A 17,944-nucleotide genomic window follows, 5' to 3' on the forward strand; every position below is an offset into this window, starting at 1 on the left:
GGGCTGGGCGGGGCTCTCAGCTCCACAGCAGAGCTAGCCCCTCCCCTTTGCTCCCTGGCTGGACACAGGCTTGCAGGCACAGAACGGTCTGCTGGCTTCCCTGTGCTCCACACTTCCCACTCCCTCACCACTCACTGCTTAAGCAGAGATCCCTTCCTCCTCTCTGCCACAGCATGGACCATAGCCAGCATGTGGTATGCTAGCTAATGCTCAGAGGTGTCTGTGCATGTGTCTCTCTCCAATTTCACTGGGATAGGCAGACAGAACAGTGACTGCTTAGGGCTTTTGGAGCTAATCAATAGGTCAGCTGGTAAGCTGTTTAAGAAGTTTGAAGTAATGTGAAGAGAGGCTATTGTTTTGCTAATCAGGTGATAAAGACTTATCACTGCCCCCCCTTTCCCCCCCACACCCCTTACTTGCCTGTCAGTTTGCTACAGACAGTATGGCAAAGCAGGGAGGGAGATTGAAAAGGTCCGTATCATCAACAGATGCATGCACTGTACATCCCCCTTGTCTCAGTGCTAACCCGGGGCTGGGGGCTGGCAACACTCCTGCCCCTTGAGCAGCCAGTGGAGAAAAGCCTGTGACCCTGCAGGCAGGTCTCCCTAATGAGAGAGTCCTGCCTGGGCCTGGCCATGCTCCCTTCAGCTCAGCTCCCTGCAGAAGGGAAGGGAGGGCTGCTCTAGCACCTGCCGGCTTCTAGCTTGAGCCACTTCCAGCATGTGCCTGAATTTCCTCAGTGCAGAGAGAATGTCTGTCCAGTTTCAAACCAGTTCAGCCTGGTCAGGTTAGACTAACCTGCAAAGATTGAATCAATTCAGGCTCAGGCTTTTTGAATGTCTGTCCCTAGCCTAAAGGTTCCTGATTGGATCCCTGCCATGACTGCTGTCAGACATGGACATCATTTGCTGAACCAGCCCAGATTCAATCCCTCCCCATAGCAATTCCCAAATGCCCACCACCACACCTAAGAAGCATGGCTGTTTTGTAGCAGAACTGGGGAACTGGGATGAAGAGAAGCATCCTGATTTGTTTTGTTGTCCTGGAGTGAGTGAGAAGAGCAGGCACAATGCAAGCTTCCCATATGCTTTCATATCTAATACTGATTTACCCTAATCCAAAGCCAGTATCAGTCTACTCTGACAGCACGCTTCATTCTAGATCCCCTGCCACTGCTGTTCTTCCAGTTCTAGTGGGCCCCCCACTACAGAAAGGATGTGGACAAATTTGAGAAAGTCCAGCAGAGGGCAACAAAAATGGGGGTGGCAGGGTGGGGCTGGGGGACATGACTTATAAGGAAAGACTGAGGGAACTGGCCTTATTTAGTCTAGAGAAGAGAAGACTGAGAGGGGAGTTAAGAGCAGCCTTTAACTACCTGAAAGGAGGTTGAAAGGAGGATGGAGCTAAACTGTTCTCAGTGGTGGCAGATGACAGAACAAGAAGCAATGGTCTCAAGTTGCAGCAGGGGAAGTTTAGATTAGATATTAGGAAGAATTTTCTCACTAGGAAGGTAATAAAACACTGGAACAGGTTACCCAGAGAGGTGGAAGAAGCTCTATCCTTGGAGATTTTTAAGGCCTGGCTTGACAAAGCCTTGGCTGCAATTATCTAGTTGGGGATCTAGTTGGGGATAGTCCTGGTTTGAGCAGGGGGTTGGACCAGATGAGCGCCTGAGGTCCCTTCCAACCCTCATTTTCTATGATTCTGTGATTCCCATCATCCTGACCTGCAGCACCTCCTAGTATTCCAAACCCCGGTGACCCCATCCTTACCAGCTTGGTTGATGCACCTCAGTCTTGATTTCCAGGAATCCATCTGCTGTTTTAACCCTGACTCAGTTTTAACCCTGTTGTGCCCATCTGTGTTACTGGTATGACTGGGACAGATGTTCATAAGAACTGAGAGCAAGCACGTGCACACACACATACATGCAGCTAACCACTTCTGAACACTGATTTATAGGCCTGTGCGAAGCAGCTAGTATTCAATTTGGATTTGGCCGATTTGGGGGACAGTGATTCGTTTCGGTGATTCAAATCACTATCCCGATTCAATTCGGCCAAATCTGATTCGGAGATTCAGCAGTAGCCGAATCTCTGAATGAGTCAGGCCAGGCCCATCCCCCACCCCTCTCCCAGCCCAGCAGTGGGCGCCCAGCCTGTCCCAGCTCCCAGAACTTGAGGGAAAAAAAGCCCCGGATCAGCAGGTGCTGCTGGGTAGGGGGTGATCCCCGCTGTTCCCCACTGCCCCACGCTGCCAAAGATTCGGAGAGCTTTGAATCAGTTCGGACCTTTACATTGGTCCCGTGATTCGATTCAGATTTGAAGATTTGGCCACCGAATCATGCTGAATCTCCTCCGAATCAAATCACCACCCGAAGCTTCGCACAGCCCTACTGATTTATTCTAGGCTGGTTCACAACACCCTTTCAAAACTGTGTGGAAAGTGCTTCTTGATTCCATAACCCTCAGAGTCCCTGAGGACTCTGATGATATTCACAAAGGAAGCTTTTAAATAGATACATTTGGTGTACAGGATACCAAGGACACATACACATAAGGAAAAGCTATGATGCAGTACATAAATACAAGCCAAAGAGTAAATCTGTCCTGAGTATACCAAGGTTATGCATTAAATGGTCTCCCCTGTTTATTTTATGACACTCTTAATAACATGCAGGGTCACTGCAAAGCAGATCATAAATAAGGTTTCTGAAATATTTTCTTTCTTTTTTACTTCCTTTTCCCCTGGCAGCTGGGGCAGTTGAGAACACATCTTTACAGGAACTGAAGAGCTGTTGGGAAAATACTAGATTATCCCTGCTGGAGGTTTGAGCTCAAGTCTTATTTAGGTCACAAGTGGAATGGGCATTTCAGGGCTTTGCCTATATCTGGGAGACCACTGTTCCATAATAACTATATGTTCCAATGGAAGTGACAACAGCTGCTAAGCTGGAGACCAGAGCTGGACCACCAGCAGGAGGGAATGGGTATGGAGGTGAAGACTGAGGGGAATCTGATAAATGTGGGAACACTATAGTTAGAACAGCAGGGAAGGCAGCGTGGGTTGGGAAGGAGGGGCATTGGATAGGCTGTGAGCACAAAGTGCCCAGGGGTGTTAATGCCAAGGCTGAAAGTTGGTAGTGATGGACATTGGAAAGGTTATGAGTGTCGGGAGCCCCAGGCTGGAGAAGCCATAGGGGCTTCCAGTCAGCATTGAGTTATATCAAGCTCCAAAGAGAATAGGGAAAAGCAAGGGTGGCTGTCACTCCAGTCTGACACCATTGGTAGGAGTGTGTGAGGCCCAGAAGCAGATATACACACAGTGCCAAAAGTGTGCCAGGGCCTTTGTCTTTCCAGACCAGTGCTAAGTCTCTAATCTGCCATGATATGCTGGCTGCGGTTCTTGGGGGAGCTTTATTAAAAATTTGCGCTAAATTGCAGCAATGACTGGGATGCCTTCTCACATTCTGGTAGAGAATAGATCCCACTCAGATAGCACAAATAAATGACTCCCCCCTACAAGGGCTTACTTCAAGCACAGCACAGGGCTAGTCTATTGTAGATATTTTTTCAGGACCTAAGTACAAACCTTTTTATAGCAACCAAATGTCTGCCCCACTTCCCTTCTTCCTAATGAGAAATTCTCTGGGTTAAAACAGGAAGCAGCAAGGGCCTGGGTTTAGGATTTTTCCAAGTTAATTTTGATGGAAACTCCCCTACTGAAATATTATCAGCCCATTCCTGTTAGGGAGGTGATAACGTGACTTCCAAATTCACTGCCCATAGAGGCTGGATGAGGGGTTCATCAGACAATGGTCTCCTTTAACCCAGGCTCCCCCATGTTGAGTGCGCTCTCCTTCATGTCCAATTTTGTCCAAATGCTAGTGCGTTACTGGTACATTTATCTTCTTTCTCTTACAGCCTGTCTCCAGCACCAGAGCTGTGAAATGTGTGTGACCTCAGAGATGACTTTCAACTGCAGCTGGTGTCATGTCCTGCAGAGGTAGCTCAGATTGGGTTTCCTCTTTGGTCCTCTTTGCACTCACCCTTCTGTAGCTGGAGGAGCAAGTTGCAACCTCAGGTCTAATCTCCACTGATATGTGTAATAGTGTTGTTACATTCACCTGTAACAGAAAAACCTTTCTAGAATTTGTACCTGACTTATGTTAGGAAAATATTCATGTCTTACACAGTGAAGAGGTGACTTGATCACAGTGTGCCTATCTGGGGAAGAGATTTCTGATAGCAGAGGGTTTTTAAATCTAGCAAAGGAAGAATGAGATACAGTCGTTGCATGCTGAAGATAGACCAAAAATAAGGTGCAAAATTTTGACAGCAAGTGTGATTAACCATTGGAACAACCTAACAAGGGAGGACTTATCATCACCTTAAGTCTTTAAATCAAAGGTGGATGTCTCTTTAAGGGAACGTTCTAGCTCAACCAAAAGTTATGGTTTGATGAAGGAATCACTGAAGGAGTCTCAATGCATTACACAGGAGGTCAGACTAGATGATCAGAATGTACTTTTCTGGCCATAAAAATCTATTAATCTCAGGATGTGTCTGTGCTGGAAATCCTGACCCATTTGATGTAGGGGGTTATGTGTGGCAGTATTGCAAATGACTGTCCTGCTAATGTGGTTGGGAACAACATAATTCAGTACAAAGTTCCAATGTGCTAAGCACTTGTGACTCAGCTGAATTTAGTAGGGCCAGTGAGTGTTAGGTGCCTTCAGGAACAGCCGCTAGTGGGTGGGAAGCCCGTGCAGCAGCAGTGATGGCAATGGGAGTAAGAGCAACTGTTCCCAGTGTGTGATGACCCCATGCAGCATCAGCCCCCAGTGTGAGGGGAGACTGTACCACAGTGGAAGCAGGACCAGCCAAAGTCTTTTGAGTCTCTGGTAAGAGTCCCCCACTTAGCACCCATCCCCCTAGTTCCACTGATGTGAAACTAGGCTCGACCCTGCTATACACATGGTGTGGGTAACTCCAGTTTCCAGAGAAGATAACATGGCCCCTCCATCATCTGAGGATTCCAGCCTTTTGGGCTCCATCCAACCATCCCACCTTGAAGAAAGCCAGATCCTTCCTCCTGCATTCAGCTCATACACAGAAACAAGGAATGTGCCCAGCCTAATGAGGTTTCAATGTGACATGATTTATTTTAAGCTGGTGGCAGGGGAGAGGACCCAGTAACACAGATCCAGGGATTCTGCACGGTGACATCCATATGCAAGATGTCCATCGCTTCAAGGACATCATACCATCAGAACACATTGCCTCTTTCCTTTCCCAACAGTGCCCTAAATTGGATGGGGTTGTATCTGTCTCCCTGGCAGAGAGATGCTGAAAGGTATATGGCTCCCAAGGAAGCTGGGTTCTGCCTCTTTACATCTGTTTTCTATCAGTTGTCCAGGTTCATGTCCTTTTTTCCCCTGAATGCAGCAGGGGAATGAAGCAGCTGTATCTCCAGGCCTAAACCAGTCTTCATAAAGCAGTCAGCAAAAAGCCCTAACACACTAAGGCTACAAACAGATGTCACATTTGTCCAGGATAAACCATTTTATCCTCAGGCAAAGGGCAGTCATTCAAATGTCTATGTCCATTGCAGGGGAAATTAAAAGAAAATTCACAGGATAAGAAGTGCTAACAGTTTATCCCAGGACACCACAAAGTGCATCTGAACAGTTATCCCAGGACTGCATCATTGAATCAATGGCAGCAAAGTGTCAGTGTATTCAGCTGCTTGCTAAACCCTGCTTAGAGTGGTGATGTGTATAGATGCCAATACAGGATGTTTCTGTTCCAGGACAAACACAGGCATGTACAACATGTCCAAGGACAAATGCAACAATGTCTGTTCCTAGCTTCACTGAAGCAAGCATGCAAGCAAGCATCGCTCCTCAATTCATCGCTTCCCAGTAGGCCAACTCCCACAGTCACAGGTCTTCCTTGCTAAAGGACAGTATCCTGGTTGGCAGCTTCAGATGATAAGATCTGCTGCTATTCTCATTAAGAGAAAAGTATGCAAAAAGAATGTAGGTTTGACAGCAAAACCAAACCCCAAACCAAGGTGAATGGGGTCTGGAACCCTAGAGCTCATGGGAATTCTATTTCAATGCATTTCTAATTAATTTCACAGGCAAGTGTGATCTCCCAAACACCAGCTAATCGAAGTTTAGACTGTGACCTATGATATGATCTATATCAGAAGTTCTCAAACTGTGGTCCACAAGCTCCATTCAGGTGATCCACAAAACAATTGTGGAACAATCGAGAATATCTGTACTTGTAAGACTATTGATATTAAAATATGAGTTGTATGCTTTGATTTGTAGAACAAAAAAAATGTTTAAGTGGTCTGCCGAGTCCCTCAGCAATTTTCAAGTTGTCCGCAAAAAAAAAGTTTGAGAACCACTGATCTATATGTTATGATCTATATTACAGTAGCATCTTGAGACAAAGATCCATTATTTCCAGGGTCGTAGACAAACAGATCCTGCCCTGAAGAGCAAACAGTCTAAATAGAAAAGACAGTAAAAGGGAAGGAAAAAAGAAGTATCAGTCATTCCACTGTACACATGGGAAAAACACATCAAGGAGGGTGTGCCCCCAGTGCCCCCAGGGAAAATCTCCTGAGTACACCCCATCCACTCACTTCTGCTTGCACACACCACACCTGGAAACACAGTGGGGTAAAGCTGCTCATGGCCACTCTTGTGACTTGTCTTCTGTGTATTTTGGATAAGCTGTATCCAGTACTCCTGGAGTAGCTTCATCACTGTATTTCTGGGGCTTTGGTGTGTACAAGTGGAAACAGATGGGTGGGACATGCTTGGGAGCATTCTTCTCCAAGAGCTCTGGGGATTCAGGGTAGACATACTGGTAGGCTCCAGGTACCTAAGTAAATCAGCTGCCATCTCATTGGCTTCCAAAAGGAGCTGGCCTCCAGTGAAAATTCTTGCATCTTGCTGAAGTCCTATGTGAAGCTGGTAGCAGAACCAGTGACTGAATCCAGATAGCCTGAATCAAAGTTTAGTGCATTAACTGGAGACTATTCTTCCTCTATAATGCCCTCTTACATGGCATTGATTACAACTTTGCCTTTTACCACACAAGCAACTTTTCAGTACAAGTGATCTTACGAATGCTTTAGGACCAGAGCTCCTGGGTCACCTCCTTCTTGAGGTGTTCCCTTTTATTAGCTGTACCCTTGGTTCACTTCTCACTTGTCTCCTAAGACCATCTTCAGATCAGAGTTCCACTCTATTCCTTCCTTTTCTGCAGAGATTTCCGTAGCTGGTGTTTTCTTGGTGCTGTTCATTTTGTTTTGTGTCACTTCTTCTGTGCAGATGTTGCTGGAAAAAAAAGCACATGATGGAGTTCATGGCCTTTCCCTGGCATACAGTCCAGAGGATGGAAATTCATACTCACTGTATATGTTATTTTCCTATTTCCCTGCCTTTTTATTTCCCTCAGAGGGTCAAAATCATCCCCTTTCTTCTTCGTAAAGAGGAAAGTCTGGGTCCTTCCAACACAGCTGTGCTGGAATCTCCATGTCTGTGGAGACTCCCTTGTATCAGATCTTTCCAGTCTTCTGACATAGATTCACTTCTGATACAGAAGAATGCTGACAACTGCACTCCAATCATCTTCATGTTCAATCAACCACATGGTGTTTTTGCAATACCGTTTTTCCTTCTCATAACATTCTGTATGTTGTGAGTTTTTGCTCCTTTTCGATCAGGGAAATTTCCTGCTATTTATGAGAGCTTGGAAAAAATACCCTTCTAAATTTCCATATATGTTAACAAAGTATTTAAGATGTAATCTCTGGCTATAGGTAGAGGTTAATTTAACCACTTCAAAAGTGGACGGGGAGACTGCATCAGCTGTTATGCTCTAACTATTACCTCTGCTGCCTCCTATAATGATGCAAATGAGCTAAATCAGGGGTGCTCAACCTGTAGGACAAATTCAGCCCACAGAGCCATGTAATCTGGCCCATGGGGCTTCCCCGTGGTCTGAAAATTTATTGGCAAGGGAACAGTGGCAGTGTTAATTGCCATTTACTTGCTGCTAAATTTTTGGGCCTGGGTGCAGTCTCATGGTCTGGCTAGCATGGCCCTGCTTGTTAGATTCAGCATGCAGGGCAGCACGGGGCTGATCTGGGCCCACAGGGCAGCATGAGGCCCAATCCTGGTATGCAAGGCTGGGCTGAGGCAGCATGGGACCTGACTGTGCCACCTGCAAGGGCCATACAGGGCACTGTGGGTCTTCTTCAGCCACAGGGGGCTGAGTGGAGGCAGTGCAGGGCCCAATCCCCACATATGGAGCCAGGCAGAGGCACTGTGGGGCCTGATCCTGGCACATGAGGCCTGACTTGGCCTGTGGACTAGCTCTGCATCACAACTCTGGCCCACATGCCACAAAATTAAACACCACTGAGCTCAATCACTATAAATGAAACTCTGACTGAAACAGGGTTAAACATGCAATGGATTTGCTATACTTGTATGGCTACAGGAGCAAGCAGAGGTAGCTGCTACATCCTACCATTACTGATCAACTGCATGTTTTCATTACCACACAGAGGCTGGTTACAATTAGTGCTATTATTCAGTGTTGTACTGCATTTGTTTGGCTAAGTGTCTGTCTACTGGCCCATCATGGTAGCCTCTGGGATTCCCACATTGATGAGAAACATCTGCCTGAAGTAAGCAGTACCACCCATATGGAACAGTCAAATGAATGCCTGCTGGAACCCTGATTGCTTTGCTAGCTGTGCCTGTTAGTGAATGCACCTCTCCCAAATAACAATCTCTTTCTCCACAGATGTTCCAGTGGGTTTGATCGATATCGTGAGGAGTGGTTGTCTTATGGCTGTGGCCAGGAGGTGAGGTCAAGACAAGGGTATTTTCCCTTAATTTAACAGTGTTAGCACATCTGTGGCCCCTCGTTTTCTGAAAAAGGGGGATCCTACTCTCAGATACCTATCTCTCTTATGATGAGAAATTTGGTTGCTAATGGAATTCTTGATAGCACAGTTGCTTTAAATATGCTTATGACCATGTGGAGAACGGTAAGTGGCTTTGGGTTCCTCAGAGACAGGGGTGGTTGAATTATCTCATGCCATGGAACTAAGGAAAAGAGTTTCAGAATACAGCCACACCCAAATTCTCCAGAAACAAAAACATGAGCTTTGTGTGGTTAGGAAGAATATAAGCCTTGCTTGCCATACATGGCATCAGACCCAGTAATCCACTGAGTACAGTATTTCACCTCTGTTTTATGCTGGAATAGATGGATGATAATCTCTCTCACCTGGTACCACCCCCTCTTTGCTACTCTGGCAGAAATCAATGGTACATCTAATCTGGTGTCATCTCCAGCATCAGCCAGTGCTAGATGCTTTAAAGAAAGGTGTAACAAAAGTACCTAATGGCACAGTGCTAGCTCACTGAAGGATTTCTTCCTGAGCCTTTGAAGTACGATCATTATCCACCCTGAAGGAAGAAAATGTTTAGGCTTTGTTATTTCAATCCTAGTTAGTATTACTATCTCCACACTGACTGAGCTAATTGCTTTGCTTTGGAAAAATCAGCTCTGATGACATGTCTGGTTTTTGTCTGTTTTGTTTTGTTTATTTCCCGCTGAAGTCTCTGCTTTGTTCCCAGTTTACTAGATGGTTTCACTGAGGTACAGTCAGGTCACAAGCCCTAACTGATGTCCATCGGTGCTTCAAGAAGGGTTAGAACTTGGGATCCTGCCAGTCGTTTGCTCAGACCACAAGTGTTTCTGTCCCTCTGGATGGAGGAGTGCTGGGAACAGTTGCCATTCTCCCTTTGTCTTTTCAGTCAAATGAGAAGACCTGTGAGGATTTAGCAGATGGCAGCTACTATTCACCAGCTCCGGACAGCTCCTTCACAACATCTGAGGAGGACATCAGCACCTCCACCTCCTCCATGTTCATTGACAGCCTCACCACGGAAGGTACAGGCAGGTGGGGTGATGCACTTTGCCAGGGAGGCTCTTGCCTCTCCTGTGAGAAATCTTTTGCTCCAAGGTCAAATGATGAAGTTAATTTAAATCAAAGACAAAGTTAGTTAACCTTCCCAGCTATTCAGTCCTATACCTTTAAGCTCAAGGAGAGAAGAGAGTAGAGAGAAACAGGGAGGTAAAAATAGAGGGGGCAAGATTCAGAGAGCTATGGAAGGAAACGTAAACCAAAACTCCACTTAAAAGGTGTTAAATGGTTGCACTACACCGACTCTGCACAGTGGCAGCCTAAAGAAACTACAAAGCAAGTACCATGAGGTTCCCTAAGCTTGGAATAACCCCAGTGTGAGGATCTCACAAGCACAATACATAGGTTTAGCATTCATCAGTTGAAAGAACTAGAAGGTGCAAGTTACACTGAACTCTACCCTATGTTCCCCTCTGATCTCATCACAAATTCTCCAGAGAAGGAGCCACAAAGTTCAGTATCTAGATCTCAGCCTTCCCATAGTTTGGAGTCAGGGCTTTGATTTTTCCAAAACATCTCCTTGGTGTAAACCCACCTTCCCATCACATGAATCTTTATCTCCTAGTAGCCACTCCACAAAACACATTAAATCTGCTACTGGCTCTTGCTTCTAGTCCAGTGGTTTCATGTTTCATCGCTGTAGATGACCCATAGCAAGTGGTGTTGTCACGTTGGCAGTAATAAACCACAGCCATTCAGTTTATCTTCTGCTCTGAGAATGGAAGGTTTTACAGAATACAAAGTCCCCAAGTAAAGACCTGTAGCTCCCTTGAGGCACCCCTGTTCTAATGCCTGCTAATCCTATTAACACATGGGCCGTCTCCTCTGATCCTAGCGGCAGGTATCACTTCAATTTCACTGCTTAATAGTCCCTAACACAAACTGCTAATTAGAATAAATAGAAAGGAACATTAGTAATTGTCCTTCAGCTATGGAGAAGGAGCCTGTGGAGGCGGGGGGAGAGTTTGAAGCTGACAGAGTCGACTTTGAAAGGAGCAATTCAAGGAAAGGGGAGGAAAACACCACCACTGAGATTATTTTCCAACTCATCGCCAAGTCCTGGAAGAAGAACAAGAGGCTTTTTGTGACGTAGTCAAGCATGAAGTTAATTTGTAATCTTGGAAGGAAACAAACAGCCAGCTGCATTAGACAGCAAACTTTATCTGGAGAAGCAAGCAAAGCAGAGGAAAAAAAAAGCAAAACAGAAGAAGACCCACCCCTTTTCATCCTCCTCAGCTCATTGAATCTCTCAGTGGAGATGTTTGTGAATGCATCTGACTAGCTGGCCTTGGTGTACTTTTATCTCAGCACTGGGACAGGGAAAAGTCCAAGCCAAATACCAAAGAAACCTGGGGTAGGATTACTGCTGTAATTTTTCATAAGTAATGCTGTTGCTAATGTCAGACACTGAGAAACCCCCTCTAACCTTCATGCTAGTAACTTTGGAATGGAGGCACAGAAAAAGCAAAATGGGATTTATGGCTTCATGTGAAATGGACCCTCTGGATTAACATCCTTTGCTTTATTTGTCTGAACTACCAGAATTAGCAACATGTTTCAGGAAACGGTCTTTTTTTACTATAAAGAGAGTCTTACAAATGTTTACTTTGTAGGGTTTTAGGTAATTTTTTTGCCTTTGGGGGATTATGCACACACCTGCACACAAGCTCAGACAAAAATGCTCATGAATCAACAAGATTTCCCCATCCCTTTCTTCTCTTGTCAGAAGGGTGTAATTGTTCACTGCTGACACGCCTAGGACCCAGTCCTGGGTACATTCGTTCTGTTGCTTGCATACTACATGTATTCATTTAAAAAGCGGTTTGTGCTTTAGTTGTCACTGACAGGAGGAAGCGGCAAACAGAAACCCTGTGGTTTTATTCTTCTGTTGTTTTCTGGGTGCCTTTTTCCCTACCAAACTAAGAGGTAAAACTACCATGAAACATAATATTGCAGTACAAAGAGGCATGCCCTACATATAGGCTTTTGCATGGGGGGAAGGATGGTGTAAAAATGGTGAGGCCCATATATAACTGCTAAATCTGCTTACCTTGGTTTCTTTCTTCCAGATGACACAAAGCTGAATCAGTATGCAGGAGTGGATAGTAAGTCTTCAACCTTTTCTTTACCTGGTCAGATTCTTCCTAAGTGGGAATGTGTCAAGCTGAAATCAAATGCACTTATTAGTTATGATCAGTCAATGGACTCAAGAGTTGGAAGCCAACATCAAAGGGATGCAGTCAAGATAAGAATACAGTTATCCTTCCCCAGATGACTAATACTACCTTGAGTTGTTAAAAAATGAGCATTTGAATCAGTCTACATTGCGTTGATGACAATTTGTTTTGATCTTTTCTTCAGTCTTGGTGGGTAAACCAAGCGAATTGTTTTTCCTTTTATACTCTGTAAAATCTATTTCAGTTTCTCATTCCCGAGCATGACCACAAAGCCTCTTGCCTTTGAATTTCCTCAGTGATGCAAAAGAACATTTTAAATCTTAACATACAAAAGCAAGCCTGCTAGTAGCCCATCTTTGGTTCTCCCTAGGCTTCCTTTTTGTCAGTAGTTCATTTCACAATGAACTTCAAAGATAAAGAACTCTGCTGGCCAAGCACTGTCTATATTACCATAACGCTACTGTTATGATATAGTGGTGCAAGAAAAATCCCAGTGCCTCGTTCTGTGATGTCTGGTTCGCAAGAGCTGCCACACAATGACACCAATATCCCTGGTGGTTTGTACAAGGTATATGTGCAGATCACAGTTCCATCCCAGGTGGGCTGATGGAGCTCATAGAAGTAAATTATGAGCTACTGCAGACTATAATAGGTACAGGATTGGGTCCACAGCAAGCACGAGACCTTTGAAATTCATGACCTTCTCAATTTTAGCCAAACTGCTGCTTAAATGGCTGGTAATGTCATTGCTAATCTGTGCAGTAAACACCCTTCATAGCTCTGCTCCTATCTCTTCTCTGTGTAATTGAATATTCATAGCTAAGGAATGAAAGGGAGCCAGAGGAATTGTGGGTAAGACACACTAAGGACACTGCTCAGCATATGGCTAATGGTTTTCCGTCAGAATGAGCATTTCAGTACACGAGGAATATGAATTGAGGGGTGTCTGTTGGGTGCTTGTTTATTCCCTTCTCAAACCAAATGTTGCTGCTGTTTCAAAGGGATGATCACATCCAGGAATTCACCTGGGGGATCCACCATCTAGGGCACATCTTGCTTCATCTGAATTATTTCAGGGGAGGAAAGGGGGAGATACTGTCTTGGACTGGCAGCCTCTGTGTGGGGGATGATGGGAGGATGTGGTGAATTCCCTGTATCATGGGTGTCACTGAGATAAATTCAATCAATGCAGGTAAATCACACACAATACACTATACAGCTTGGGCCACCAGATACTTCAGCTCCAAAGACACAGGCCTCTGTCATGTAAGCTAAGCTCTCTCACAGTATTAGTTCACTTATTCTCTTCATGGGCTGGACCCTAGAGGGTAAGATCACTCCTACACACATGGCAGAAGAAAGGCACAGGGTGTCCTTGGCTTTCATTTCCACTGAACCACCCACTCCTGCCTCTGCTGTGCAAGAAGTAATTCAGTAGACCCAACAAAGGAAATCAGCAGTTAAGAAGGGATGGCCCAAGCCATCATGCAAATCATCATTATTGATGAGGGATATTAGCATGGACAAAGGCCTCTGTCCTCCCTTTGCTCCTGCTGGACAAGTCTCCCCTTGCTCCTACACTGTGGTCATTTATTTCACTGGGTTCCAGAAATCCCAGTTTCTATCTCTGCATTCCCATCCCTCCATAACAATCTCTTTGCAGGTGTGAGAAGTGACCTTCCTTCAAAGAAAACAGGAGTCCCAATTCATGCTGGGACTATTGTGGGGATAGTTCTGGCTGTCCTGCTTATTGCAGCCATTATCCTCGCTGGAATTTACATCAACAGCCACCCCACCTCCAATGCCGCCTTGTTTTTCATTGAGGTGAGTGAAGAGACCCTGTCCCAGCCCTACCCAGCTGTCATCAGAACTATCAGAAGCAAGGGAGGTGTGTCCCAACCCCTCTGCATTTTCTTCTTCTGTTAAGGTTTCTGCAGGTCCCAGCAAGGTTATGTATTCACTCCATTGGGTAGTGTAAGATCACACAACCCAGTTTACACCCTTGGTATAAATTGGCAAGGCATTGACTTCATTGGCATTATACTATTTTTATTTTTTGAAATTTCATGTCTCAGGACAAATCAGTTCCAACTTGTGTCAACTAAGCAGAGCTCAATCATTCAAGTCTGGGTGGCACTACCACTGACAAGTATCCTGCCTCCCAGGGTCTTAAGCCTAGGGTTTCAGATACTCCCAGATCTTTGGCAGGCATCCTACATGCAAGCCCCAAGCCCTGGAGGCCTTGGAGTTCAGCTGCCCCCTAGTCTCACTTGCCCCTAGCCAAAAGGCCAAAGCAGCAAGCTAGAAGGAAAGCCCAAGAGCAAAGCCCCATCATCATAAATTGTGTAGTCAAGATCCTCACATTGGATGATTGGAGGCATAATAGACTCTCGCAGGGGTCAGCCTGCCCACAGTGCAAGGGGCACGCCTTCACCCTCTACCTACACTGAGTCATTCAAGGCCAAGGGGAAGGGTATCTCCCCTACCAGGTCAGTAAAACCACCTAGGCTGAAACCATCATCATGGTATCTCCCTGCCAGATAAGTAGGATCAGCTCCCTAAAACAGTCCCTTCCTTAATGGGGGTCCTTTGCTTTAGTACTCACACTCCCATATATTTGTGCGGTCGAAGTATACTGAGCCATGAGTACATTGATTTGGGCAGTTGAAAGAACTAAGCCATGAATAAGAAAAAGGCAGTTTACCTACAGGTGCAGCTACCCTCAGGAAATCCTAACCTTCTGGAGAAGGAGAGGGAGGCTGGGCCTCACCAACAGCTCAGGAGCCGACCATGCATTTAAAGATTTATTTTGCTGCAGTCTGAATCCTCTCAGCAGTCCTGATTCAGATACATTTCAATTAACCCAGCTGCCTTGCTCTGACTGCATCTGGGGAAGTGGAGAGGAGCAGGGGAGGGGGACTTTGATATCCTTCATATCAAAATGTTTCTTTTCATGGTTCTACAGGCACAGCTAATCTCCAACTTCCAGTTGTTGATTCTGTCTGAAATCCAGCTGCTTTCTTTTCCATGCATACCCACAGTTACTTTTTTACTCTCTCACATTCTTTTTCCAGATTCCCCCTCCCTCTCACACCACTGCAGGTGTTTTCAAATGCTTGCACATCAGTACACATGCAGATTCTAGAGAGAGAGCTCATCTAGAGTGCAACAAAAATTTTGGTTGCTACCTTTTGAGCTGGATTTTTTAAATTAATGTTGCCAGGCTTTATGGACAAATGATGCTCCATCAGAGATGTAACTGATAGTGTGTGTGTGTTTTAAATGCAGATTTTTAACTTCAAAAATACAGGTGGTTATGACAAACCCCCTGGAGCCATCAGGATTGGGTTGAATTCTAGCCTGGGCTCTGATGGGGGAGAAGATGAGCAGCATGTAGACCCCAACCTTTCTCAGCTGCTACCTGGTCTCTTTACACCATCTGTTTTTCTTCCATTTGTCTCTATCAGGAGACCAGCTTCACAGGATCAATCTCTCAACCTCCCAACAGTTTAGTATCTTAGCACCTCACAAGCATTCTTGTATTTATTATCTTCATAGCATCCAACTAGAGAAGAGCACTGCTCTTATCCCCAGTGAACAGATGGGGAGCTGAAGTAAAGAGAGACAAAATGACTTGCACAAGATCATATTGGAAATCTCTGGCAGAGCAGGGGGTTAAAGTGGGTTTTCCTGAGTCCACAATACCCTAATTACAAAGCCATTCTTCCTAAGACCTGAGGCCTAGTTTCACTAGAGGTTTCATTTCCTCTCTCCCCTCTTCCCAATTTAACCTCATTTATTAGTTTATGCATCAGAACTAGCCTTTGGGAAAAAACTGTTAGCCCATTGGTCCATGGCTCTATGGCACTGTATATAGTTCTTCAAACAATAGCTCTGCAGCACTTAGCAATGTTTATACAATTAAACCTATCCACAGTGATCCCTTCAGCAGTTTACAAAGGCTAGCTGCTTCATCGAGGTGGGTGTGCTAATAATGGTAAGCAGGTATTCAGTGACATTTGGAGTGGTCTCTGAAGGTAGGAATTATTAATGAGGTGGGCTCCCATACAAGTGACACAGAAGCTTTTTGCAAAGCTCCTTGCATAGCCCTTAATTAAAGACTATTAGTTTCTCATGCATCTTTGTCCTTGTCCCCAGCGGAGACCACACCACTGGCCTGCTATGAAGTTCCGAAACCACACTAACCACACGACATACTCTGAGGTGGAACCAACCAGCCAGGAGAAGGAAGGCTTTGTTGAAGCAGAACAATGCTGAGCACACCCTTCCCTTACCCTGCCCCATGCCCCAGCCTTCTTGTGTCTCAAGTGTTGGAGTTTCCTATTATTCAACTGCAAATTTTCTCTTTTCTTGAAAAAGGAACAGCAACCAGAAGAAAAAGGCCCAGCAGAGCTTTGAAAAGAATGTCAGGGCAATGCAAGGATACAATTCTTCCCAATTCCTCCTGGGACAGTGGAGCTTGAAACACAGGCAGTGAATTGTAACAACAATTTGGCACCAAAGCCTGAGACATGGCACTAAGGAAAGCTGGAGTCAAGTTTTCGTCCTGTTTAATTTTGTTTTGTTTTGCTTTGGGCCTTTATTTCTGCTACCACCCCAAGCCCTTAAGAGGAGCAATTCCCATTCCTAGACCCACATCCTCTGATCGGTGTGACATGGCTCCAAACCCAAACCCTCTGTTTTCAAGATAACAATTCTTATCCTATCTCCAGCAAGACACACAAATCTGACTTATTCTAAGGCTTATGTACTGTAGGAGAACCTTCTACAGGTGCAATTATGAACAAATAGCTTTAACTTGCCTTTTCTATACAATTTTGCTGATGCCTGCAAAGGGAGAGCGTGAGAGTGAGAGACCTCAGATACTTCTCCTTCAAAGTCAGTCTTCTGTTGTTAGCACGGCCACCATCCAGGAACTGATTAAATTATAATGGGAAAAGCTGGGGAAAGAGCGTAAAGGAAAACATTATTCTTCTAGGGCTAAACCCTGAGGTAACTTCATGCAAATTTTAATGGGAATTTCACAAGAGTGAGGAGGAAGGAAAGCCTGAGGTCAGTTACATCATCCTAAAACAGGGGTATCTCCATAGGCATCAATAAAATCCACCTGATCCAAAGCTGTGATCAGTGCTGTCTTTCTACTGACTTTGTTTAAGTTTGGATCAGGCTCCTATTCTGGATTTTTGTTGGTATCGCTACAGGCCTCAAGCAAAGCAAGGACTTCAGCATTAGACCCCCTAGATGCTTACTCTTTTCTTTTCTTTTTTTTTTTGCCAATCAGAACCAAAGATTAGTCTTCAGAAAATAAAGACTCCAATCTGTTCCCATCAAAGCCAAGTGCTAAACTCTCACTGACTCCAGCTACAGCAGCTTTGGGATCTGAAGTGAGGAAAGAAAGACACTTAGCAGCAATTCCAAGTCTGGTGTGAGGTGCAGTTTACATTCCTGGAAGAAAAAGGGCAAGTTGGTTGTTTGTTGTTTTTTCATGATCCTCAGCTATTTATTCTGATGTCATGTTTGGTGCATATTTTATCCACTGGCTGGTTCAGCTGTCACTGGTGGTGATTACTGCCAAAGGCAGGATCTGTCTAATTAATGTTTTCCCTCTCTTTGTCTGAATTTATATAGCCATTAAGGATAAACATGGATGCTTCATGGCATTTAGAACCTGGCTTATACTTCTTCACATATAGCCACTAGGGAGGCTTTTGCTGCAA

At 45.0% G+C, this 17,944-nt stretch overlaps 1 protein-coding gene across 1 annotated transcript in view; it reads left to right on the forward strand.

Annotated features, from left to right (window-relative positions):
• PLXDC1 (plexin domain containing 1) overlaps positions 1 to 17,931 on the forward strand; it is a 68,379-nt gene extending 50,448 nt beyond the window's left edge. The window contains exons 9-14 of the mRNA XM_019507486.1: positions 3,924 to 4,005; positions 8,838 to 8,898; positions 9,860 to 9,995; positions 12,099 to 12,134; positions 13,870 to 14,030; positions 16,365 to 17,931. Coding sequence (XP_019363031.1) covers positions 3,924 to 4,005; positions 8,838 to 8,898; positions 9,860 to 9,995; positions 12,099 to 12,134; positions 13,870 to 14,030; positions 16,365 to 16,484 — 596 coding nt within the window. The 3' untranslated portion in view covers positions 16,485 to 17,931. The remainder of the gene's footprint in view (positions 1 to 3,923; positions 4,006 to 8,837; positions 8,899 to 9,859; positions 9,996 to 12,098; positions 12,135 to 13,869; positions 14,031 to 16,364) is intronic.
• The last annotated feature ends 13 nt before the right edge of the window (positions 17,932 to 17,944 follow it).

Source organism: Gavialis gangeticus, unplaced genomic scaffold (assembly GCF_001723915.1).
Source record: "Gavialis gangeticus isolate Ggan-Ray unplaced genomic scaffold, GavGan_comp1, whole genome shotgun sequence".
Lineage (NCBI taxonomy): Eukaryota > Metazoa > Chordata > Crocodylia > Gavialidae > Gavialis > Gavialis gangeticus.